The sequence below is a fragment of the Pseudorca crassidens genome, chromosome 15 (genome assembly GCF_039906515.1).
Source record: "Pseudorca crassidens isolate mPseCra1 chromosome 15, mPseCra1.hap1, whole genome shotgun sequence".
NCBI classification, from domain to species: Eukaryota; Metazoa; Chordata; class Mammalia; order Artiodactyla; family Delphinidae; genus Pseudorca; species Pseudorca crassidens.
The window spans coordinates 52,949,814-52,960,563 of NC_090310.1; the positions used below are offsets into that span (position 1 = coordinate 52,949,814).

The 10,750-nt window shown below is 45.5% G+C and overlaps 1 protein-coding gene across 3 annotated transcripts in view; it reads right to left on the minus strand.

Annotated features, from left to right (window-relative positions):
• The window catches only part of PLCB1 (phospholipase C beta 1), a 691,592-nt gene extending 681,865 nt beyond the window's left edge, over positions 1 to 9,727 (minus strand). For all 3 annotated transcript variants that reach the window (XM_067707502.1, XM_067707500.1, XM_067707501.1), the window contains exon 1: positions 9,481 to 9,727. In XM_067707502.1, coding sequence (XP_067563603.1) covers positions 9,481 to 9,579 — 99 coding nt within the window. In that variant the 5' untranslated portion in view covers positions 9,580 to 9,727. The remainder of the gene's footprint in view (positions 1 to 9,480) is intronic.
• Between the last annotated feature and the right edge of the window lie 1,023 nt (positions 9,728 to 10,750).

Sequence of the window (10,750 nt, forward strand, 5' to 3'; positions counted from 1 at the left end):
TCACATGGAGAAACCAAAGTTAAGAAGGTCACAGGGTCCCTCAGACTCTGGGAGATGTCAGATGGAATGGAAGGATGGAGGGCAGGGCTTTCTAACCAATGCCACACACAGTGTGTCATGCAGGTGTCTTGGGAGCATGACCACCCTCCCTCATGACTGCACACTCCCCCTTCCCATGAACCCACTGTGACCCAGAAACACACCAGATCATTCCTTCATTCCACAAAGATTCCCTGAGCACCAACTAAGTGCCAGGCCTATGCTTTGCCCTAGGGAAGAAGATAAATAACACAAAGCTACAGTCTTTGAGGAGCCCTGGTCCAGTTGTTGTATAGATGAGGCATAACCACCTCCTTCCATGCACCCTCCTGCACTGGCAATCTACATCTGGGCTCTCAATTGACAGCACCTTGAATTCCAAGCCATTCTGCCTCACGTTTGGGTGCAAGTGGCATCCTCTACACTTCCTTCATGCCCACTTTATCTTTCATCTTCCAACATCAAAGATTTCCCATAGGAAGCCATGGGACCAGTCTTAATGGGCATCCAGCAAAAGACAACATTTGCAAGTATGTTTGGAAGAGAAAAAGATGGAAAAGCACATGTAATGAGTCTTGCCAGATACAAAAGTGCCACTTATTAGATAATGAAAAAAATGACCTTTGTTTTAACACCATTCCTGACTATCTTTCCGTGAGCATGTTTTACAGTGACTGACTGATGTTGAACATTTGTAGACTAGACTGTGCCCTGGTCTTTGTGCCTCAAAGCAGAAATTAAGTTTTCCTATGTTCCTACATCCTACATTGTGGAACAAAAATGGGCTTTGTATACACATCATAAAAATAGCTGTTTTTGAAGACACTCGCAAAGAGGAAGGCATTTGTAGGGTTCTAAGCCTCATTTGTACGAATCCTAAAATCAGGGGGATTCTTTGGAAAAGTCAATGAATCTCTTTCAACTGGTAATCATTTAGATTCGATTAAAAGCCTTTTGTTACCACTGTTTGGGGATATCATGGTAGACTGGAAAAGGTCCTGAATTTAACCAGAAGACCTAGCTTTAAACCTGACTTTGGCTCTAGTTGTGTGCCTTGGGCAACTCACCACACACAAGCCCCAGTGTGCTTCTATGTAAGATGGGAATAATAACATCTGGCCTTTTCCTACCACTCGAGGTGGTCTTGAAGACTGAAGGGGCATGACTGTAAATAAATAAGAGTGGTTTATAAATATCAGGGCCTGTTATTAGGACTCACTCTCAGTATTGAACTTGAGAGGCAGCATTATAGCAAAACTCCATTTTACTCAACTGTAATATTGAAGGAGAAAATTACATAGGATGTGTGGGTGGTTATTGCACATTAAAACTGAAATTCATGGAATCCTAGAACCATAAAAGGCCATATTGGGTAGGGGTTAATGAAGAAAACAAAAACCTCTCTGGAAACTTTGAACATAAAGGAGTTTAATTACAGGTACTTGACAGTATCACTAGAAGGACTGGAGACATAGGCTTCAGGTTGAGCCTCTGTGAATGACCCCAGAACATGATACACTGACCCTTGAGAACAGCTGTTGCCTCCACCACATTCAGAAAGGTGAGAGAGAAATCAACGAGGAACTGCTAGGGTCAAACACAAGCCAGTTTAGCTGAAGACAAAGGAAGAGTAATCTGAGACAGGGAGCAGCCACTGTCGCCACTGCCTCTTTATAACCAAACACAGAAGAACGACTAAAGAAGATCATACTTCGTCCTTCAACATCCCACACATCTGTAGAGACAAACCAAAGAATGCAGAGAAGTGGCCTCCTTCACATATCATATAAGTGCATCTCATACTGGTGGAATGAATTTACAGCCAGAATATTAGACGCTGAGGATGGAGACTAAGTGAGACTCAACCAAACAGCAAACCTGAGAAAGCATCCCTGTCAGTATCCTTCATTTTTTTTTAATCTACGGGACCACTTGCTGACTTGCTCTGGGGTCTTCCTTTTTCAGCTTATACGGCCTCTCCTATAAAATGAATCAAATTAACTTTCCCTTACCCACTTCATAAACAAGTTCCAATGAAAGTTTGATTTTTTAACAGCAAAATAACTTCTTAATCTCCTACGTATCAATGTTATATATTAAGATCCACAATGACTAGTTCAGGTAAAAGTGCTTTGTTAACTAATTCATTTTCCTTAAACTTGTTCATAAAACTTCATTGTGATGAAAAGAAACAAAACAGTGAGCAAGTACTGTGAACTAAAAAAGTCCTTGAAATGAAAACCATATGTAGGATGCTTTTAATTCTCTTTTAACACTAAATATGTTTTCTTATTTTATAGAATAATGTTTCTCCACTGACAATAATTTAGTTTCTTGATAAATGTATACAGATTTCGTCAACATCAATTATATCTAAGCATATACCTAAGCATTTTTTTCAGAATAAACTTAAAATAAAAATTTCCCCAAGTTGAAAATTAACATATGAAGAAAATAATAAAATCAAATATCAGAGCACAAAGAGATCAAAGGGGAAGCCAAAGACCTCTTCAAGAATCTAACCTTCTTTATATGCTATTTCATTTAGTTTTTAACAGAAATCGATAGCTTCTTTAAAATCTCAAGTAAATCTCAGAAATATGTCCTAGTTCCTTTCCTTACTGATATACAGGGGCACTGGCACTGACTGTGGGATGGGACATGGAATAGATGGGGGAAGGGGAGCATTATGAAATCTTTCTGGGCAGATGGAATTTATGATACAGTCTGAAAAGGCTGCTTGAACCTCACATTAGCTCCAGTAACAGGAAAACTAAGGTCTTCAGTTACAAAATATTTGTTATTTAGGTGAAGACCCACAGCATTAGTCGACAATTCACAATCAATCTCATTCCATTTTCTGCCGGCACTCCTTGTTCATGATACTGTGAAACAATCCTGATAAAGAAACATTTAACTACAGTTTAACAAGTTCAATGTAAAAAAGCAAAATGTTCCTGTCCCATTTAAACAGTCGTTGCACGTAAATATCATTTGAAGCTATTTACTGATATGCTAAACTTTCCTGGGAAGGATTAGAGATATGCTAATAGCCAGAGTAAATTATCCTACTGCACCATAGGTGGGAATATCAAAGTCAGGCAAGATGCGAGAGAAAAACTACTACAGAAAATTATATTCCAGAAACAGCACTCTACTAGTCTGCTCTGCTATGCCAATAACAGCCTGTAGGCACTACATTTCCTTGCTCAATTATTACCGTTTTGTTCAACTGCTTTCTCGTTTGGGGCATTTACTACACCTGCTTCACTTCCCAGGCCTTACCTTAGGCTAGATAAGGACCTAATCAAGGTCCATCTAAACCCAGGATAAGTCATTTTTGTTACTGTTGAAGAGGGTCCTAAAGCAATAATAAAAATGCTTTAGGCTTTTGTTTTCATTGAAAATAAGAAGAAAATAGCTTTCTTAGATCCAAGACAGGCAAAACCAACCTACGGAGCTGCAAGTCAGGAGAGCGGGTGTCGGGGCCAGAAGGGAGCATTCAGGGGCTTGGTGGGCGGGCGATGCTGTTTCTCCATCTGGTGCGGATCACGTGAGTGTTCATTTTGTGAAAACTGACCCAGCTGGACATGAGATTTGCGTGTTTTACTTCATGAACGTTACACTCTGATCAAAAGCTTAAAATAACTTTATTGACTTACTTTGGAAAAGTGATATTCTTACACTTAGATTACAGTAATCACTGTCAATAAGAAATTCACAAAAGCTCTTTGGACATGAAAAAGGGACACATCTGGACATATTTAAGTAGTATTTTAGAGGGCACCTGCCAGCCCTTCTGGGGGCTGCGTTTGGATCCACCACCTACCAACCAGGGCTGTTTCTTCCCTCTTTCCCCTATAACCTGTCCAAAGTGAACGCTGCTGACTGCCCACCTTGTAAACCCTTCTCCTCTGCTCCCTCATTAATCTTGTCAGTGTCACCTTGTCATCATTTTGGAAACCGCAACTACAGATTCTACATAATGCAAAAGTTCTAACTGAGCTTTTGTGTAGGATTCTGGGAAATGTGCAATATACTAACATGATTTTTTATTATTATTACCTGTTTTAGCTGTGGGTTTTTTGGTGGGGAGGGCAGAGTGGTGGAGAGGGGTGAGGGAGTTACTTGTTCAAATCCACAGGGCGCTCAGCATATCCAAACCTCCAAGCTTCCTCAGCCTTCTTCTCAAACAACTTAGCCAGTCTAGCAATTATGACCTTTGAATGTAAGATTATGCTTCTGAGACATGATGTATGATGTGAGACTTACATATATCTATCTATATATAATTTTTTCTTGCTAAATTACAAAAGTTTTTTTTAACTGTTTCCTCTTCCTTCTGGGCATCATACCTGTGCACTTACTCTGTGTGTGTGTGTGTGTGTGTGTGTGTGTGTGTGTTGTGTGTACTCTAAGGTTTTTAAGTAGAAGTAAAACTTTTGGATGCTTTGGAAACTGACTTCCTTTAAAGAGAAAGAGTCCTGCATTTTTTACATAGATTCATTTTCTCTGAAATATCTATATTTTTTAAAAGGGTAAAAAAACTTTTTTTCCCTTTCAAATCATAAAATATGAAAATCAAAACACACTTTAAAGGGAATGGAAGGAAGGTCCGGATCTTCCCACCTATAGAATAAAAGAGTCATCCAACACAAACTGACCACCTTGATAAAGTTCATGGCCCTCTAATTATTGGGGGACCATCACTTTTAACAACTTATTTTATTGAGTGTTGTATGTCAGGCGCCACACAGAGCAATGCATGTGCCTTCGCTCCTTTAATGGTAACAGTGGTTCTGTGCAGTAGGAGATACTACAATCCTTACATTACACATGAGGAAACAGGTTGAGATGCATTAAGCAATTCACCCACAGTGAGCTCTGAATTTGGAGGGTGAGAGTGGAGAAAAAGAAAACAATCAAATGAGAAGCCCTCCATGCCCCAGAGGTTGTAGAACAAAGACACAGATCTTTAAGAGGAAGGATGGGCAAACTCAGAAAACAGATTCTCAACAGCCCATTAGAAAGCATAATGGTACATTTGAAAATGAGGAGTTTGAGGCAAATCAGGGTTTGGGAAACCTTCGTCTTTCCCTCCACATCTTGTCCAACACAGAGAAACGAGAGAGGCCAGGCTCACAATCTCCCAAGCTCCCTAGCTGAGATGGAGAAAGTTAGCTCACTCTCAAACACCCCAGTCCTGTACACCCACCTCCTACTACCAGAGACTGATCGTATACAAATGCAAAATGAAAGCAAAGATACAAACGCACAATAAAAGCAAGGTACATCCTTTCATATCACTGGTGAAACACATAGCCACCATAGGTCAGTCCTTTATCTGTTGGCCAAGTTCCGGAGGACAAGGGTTGGCCTTGATGTTCAGACAGTGTATACCTATACACCATTACTAGTTGTTCAAAAATGGAAATATTTCCACATGCTCCCACAGACACTGGGGACCCGCAGACCTTCCCAGGATCAGGCAAAAGCATGGTTCATGCCTGGCCCTGGTGGAACAGGATGTCTCCAGGACTCCACTCCAGCTCCACTGCCCGCCTGCTGTCTGTTGTGATTGGTTAACGCCAATGTCAAAGCTTTTGGCTACCACCCTTAGAGCATCCACAGCCTCACCATGACATTGGTAGGTAGCCAACAGACTATGCAGGACACTGCGCCCTCTGGGTGACATCCCCCATTCTACATGATGGCCAGGACAACAGGACTGGTGATTATGGTGCTTTAGCCACTCAAAGAACAAGACAGAATCTCTACACAATTCTAAATAGCCCCAAACTCATCATTTTCAAAGGTACCATTATGCTTTCTAATGGGCTATTGAAAATCTGTTTTGAGTTTTCCCATCCTTCGGCTTAAAGATCAGAGAAGAGGGTTTACAATTTTTAAGTGAGATCAGATATTTTAGATATTTTAAATTATTTCCAGCATTTACTTTTCCTCACTAGCAGATGGGGTACACCCTTGGGGCGGGGGTGTGGGCAGCAGGTATTTCCCAAAGTCAGAGCGAAAAGGAAAAACACAGCAGCCTCCCCTGCTCAGAGGCAGGAAGTCAGACTAGACAGCCTCTCAAGAAGCTTCTCTCCTTCCTTTCCTTGTCTAACACTCCCACTAGAAGCAGACGAAAATGCTGAAAATGTTTCATTGCCTCTAAGAAATTCAAAAGAAATGCATGAATGTGAGTTAAGTCAGCCTGGGCATCAGAGACACTTCCTAAATATCCCAGAAGACCTAAAAAGATTGTCCACGATTATGTCACCGAGTTTTTTCTACCTCCTACGTAGGTAGAAAGGTAATAATTGGAAGAATTTCTCAAAATACAAACACATAGATAAAATTAAACTTACAAACCAGTGAAAATGTACACAGGCCAGCAAGACTGTGCTCTCTACCATACTTTCCAAGTTTTTTTCACAAACCTTATCTCAGTGGTTTCAAAGTGTGGTTCCCCAACCAGCAGCATCAGTGCTACCCAAGACCCTATGAGAAAGGCAAATTCCCAGGCTCCATCTCAGACCTTCTGAATCAGAAACTGAGGGTGGGCCCCAGCAGTCTGAACCTTACCAATCCCCCCAGATGTTTCTGATGCACGCTCAAGTGTGAGAAGGGCTGCTTTACCTATCAGCTACTGCCAACTTTTAGATGAAATAGGTAGGAAATGCAGCATTCTCACAGTCTGAGCAAGAGGCAGCAAAGATTCACAGAGGTTAAGTGATTAAGCTAAAGTCACACAGCTCACTGGTAAAAGAATCAGCAGGTACACCCACGCCTTTGGACTCAAGATCTAGCTCTCTGTGTCTTCAACACACAGTCTCACTAATATGCAATATAATTAGCCAGATAACCTAAACTGGCTTGACACTAGAAGGACAAATATGAACGGGGAAGAGTAGAAGGGTGACACCTGGGGAGGAAAAAACCATCCTAAGAAGGTCTGGGTCCCTCTTACTCCACAGATCACCATGGAGACCAAGAAGGCCAACCGAGGAACTTACAGGATAGTCCATTGCATTCCACATAACCTGACTCCTAGGTGCAGTCTGGTTTCTCCCCTATGAAAGATCTGAGATTCCCCTGGCCCTCTCCTTAGTGCCCATATCCTTCCTACCGGACTGCCCCAGAAACTCACTGTTCAATGCTCAGAGGGAGCCCTTCTCACCTTCTGCAGGTGGCGTTTGACTAGCAGCCTCTCCATCACTCTCCCTGCAGCCCTCATAATCTCTATATCATTGGTGTTCTTGATAATTTTCTGGCTCCTCCACCTAGTATGTAAGGTCGGTAACAGCAGGGGGTTTGCTGATTTCTTCATCACATCAGGCTCTAATCCAGGGCCTGGCATTAGTAGGTGAGGAAGAAATATATGTGACATAAATGCACATAATAAAAGTCATCTACCTGGATGTATCAAAAAGTGTTTCCACAGAAAAACTTCATTTTCAAAGTGACACTCATATTTTCTTCCAAACAAGACATTCTAGAGAATTATTTTTTCTTCAAACACTTTTTAAATTTTATTTTATTCATTATTATTTATATTAGTTATCTATTTTTTACATATTAGTGTATATATGTCAATCCCAATCTCCCAATTCATCCCACCACCACCACCCCCCGCCACTTTCCCCCCTTGGTGTCCATACGTTTGCTCTCTACATCTGTGTCTCTGTTTCTGCCTTGCAAACCGGTTCATCTGGAGAATTATTTAAAATGCAGTTTCAAATCATCTCTGTGAATAAATCCAGAGCTTATCCTGGAATACCCTTCTTATTCTGCATAGTCTCCTTCTCTCTCTCTCGCTCGCTCGCTCTCTCTTCCTTCTGCTCTTCATTCTCTTTCTCAGTAAACCCATCATCATATTAGCTTTCTATCTGAGGATCTCAAGATGGGCAAGACTGCTTTACTTGTTGTTGAACTGCATTTTCTTTGTTTTTCCTTGAGACAGACAAAGCATTTCATCTGTGTCTGAACTTATTGTTTAGATTCTGGAATAATCCATTTACAAAGCATCCGGTCATTAGACTAGGTCAGAAGGAGAAAAGTGTAAAGTCCATAGTAAAAGAATGCCTACAGCATTTAATAAGTGGTATGAGCTTTCAAGGAAGCTGTGGGATCAGCCTCCAAGTCCTGTTTGCACTTCCAAATGGACAAAATATAGACACAGACCTGCTCAGCTAAGTAACTGGATTCTCTACCTGGAATATTTAAATTGTTTTCAGACACTGGAAAATGGCTTAAGAAGATTAAAGAAAAATACCCTGGAGAATAACAGGCTATAATTTACTAGGTGGAAAATCTTTTCAGCAAGAAGAATGCCTCATTCTCCTATAATTCCTCCTGTTTAAGAGATGTCTTAATCATTTGGACCCAAATTTCCTTAGATCCAGCAGCTCAGGTTTATTCCCATGGGTTGTTCTTGTCAAACCTGTTGAATGATATCTAGGCCATAAAATTGATAAACTAATATCCGAAGATCCCCATGTATTCAGCAAGATTATTAAAGTGTCTGAAGGCAATGTGCAAGGAGGGGTGGGGGTGGCGAGGGGGGGTGGGGGTGGCGAGGGGGGGTGGGGGTGGCGGGGGGGATTCACTTGAAGTCCTAGGGTCCAGGGTTCCTGTAAAGTACTGGACTTAGCCCAACCCCTCCTGGCATAAGATGAAGGTAAATTGAGGTAATGTCTTGTATTCTATTCTGTAGTCTATTTCGAACTGAAGACACCAGCCAGCTCAGTTCTCAGAAACTTGCCCTCCTGCTTGGCCTGCAGGCCCACCGAGCCCTCATCGACCCCTCAGTTACCCTCTTCTGCTCTTCAGCCCTCCCCTGGTGTGTCCTCCCCAGCCTTTCTCAGGGCCCTTCTCTGCGGAGCCGGGCGCTAAAGTTTGGCATCACCGACCACCTGTCGGCTGGACCGCTGTGTCCTCTGCCTCTGCCGCGTGGGCGCCCAGAAAAGCGCTAAGACGCTGAGCAACCATTCAACAGTTTCGGACTCCCGGGCAGTTCCTTCTCGAAAGGGACCAAAGGAGGTAACAGGGGGTGCGTCGGCGCGCGGAGAGGGGCGCGACTTGTTCACACCGCAGCGCTTTCCTGCGGGTCCCAACTTCACCCTCCCCACTTTCCAAACTCTCAGGACCCGTCACCGGCAACGCCGGCCCCTTCGGCTCCACTGGCCCAAAAGATTTCAGACCTCAGGGGGCGCTGACCAGACCCAGCCAGGACGTCAACTACTGAACCCAAGGACCCAAGAGCGGGAGCCCAGCCGCCGCTGTCGGCCACCCGTCCGGGCGGCGGCGACCTGAGCGCTCCGAAGCCCCCGCGCCCGCCCGGGTGCGCCCATTGCATAACGCACCCCTCGCCCCACCCCCACGAGAGGCCCGCGCCTGCCCCGCGCCCCGCCGGCACCCCCGCCAACCACCCCGACTTACATCATCCCACTTGACGAATTTGGTGCCCTTCTTGAGGCTGTCGGACACGCACACGGGCTTGAGTTGCAGAGCGTGTACTCCGGGCTGAGCCCCGGCCATCAGGGCTCATCGGGGCTCCGGGCAGCCCGGGCGAGCGCGGCAGGGACGGGGCGCAGGGCGCGGGCTCCTTTCCCGGCTCCAGAGGCGCTCGCCTCTGCTCCCGCGCCGGCCTCCGCACCTCCTCCGGCGCGGCTCAGCAGGCGGGGTGCGCGGGGGCGAGGCGCCCGGCCATGATCGGGCGGCACGCGGGGTCGGGCGCCCGCGGTGGATGCGGAGCCTCGGAGGGCAAAGAGCCGCCAAGCAGGGCTGCCAGCCGCCGCCGGATACTGCTCCTCGGCCGCCGTCGCCTCCTGGCGTACCATTCAGCACATCCTCTAGACATGGAGGGAGAGCGCGAATGACACACGCTCGCGCCCCCCCGCCCTGCTCCTTCCCCTTCTCCCTCCTCCTCCCGCCCCCCTTCCCCGCCACCAGCGCTCGCTCAGTCCCTCCTTCCCTCGGCGGCTTCCAGCCCAACTTTGCGCACTGGGTCAGGCGCCGGGAAGCGGGGACGCAGCGGCACCTTCCGGCTCCCGGGCTCCACTGCAGCCAACGCCTGCGCCGCCGCGCCTCTGAGCATGCCTCGTGCCCCGGTGGCGGGGTGCTGGGGTGTACAGGAGCCAGGCGTTCCTGGGGGTTTGATGGAGAACGTGAGCCCGAGCCTGGAAATGTCCTTGGGTCCAAACGGGGTGGGAAAAGGGAGCCGTCGGAGGGAGCGGAGAAGCGACCCACTGCTTTCCCCTCTAGCTGGAGCTCTCCAGCGCTGACCACAAACCAGCTTTTTGAAAAGACAATTATTATTTATTAGTAGAGAAGAGAACATTTGAGAGGCATGGAGTGAGAGCTCTTTGGGGAACCTTGCCAGCCCTGAGAATTTGCAGCGCGCTGGTCTTGAAGCCTGGGCATTCTTCGATTAAGTTGTGTTTCTGAGAAAGCAAGCCCATTCTAAGAGAAACAATGCTTTTATTTCCCACGATGACAGAAGGCTCCTGCGTGTGTGTGTGTGTGTGTGTGTGTGTGTGTGTGTGTGTGTGCGCGCGCGCGCGCGCGGGCGCGCGTGTATCAGACAGAGACAGAGGAGAGAGAGAGAGGTGTCTAACTGATAGAAACTTGCTCATTTAGGAACATAGGTGTAAGGATGTTTGTACTCATTCAACAAACATTTCTCATTTCTTTTAAAACAAAGAAAGAG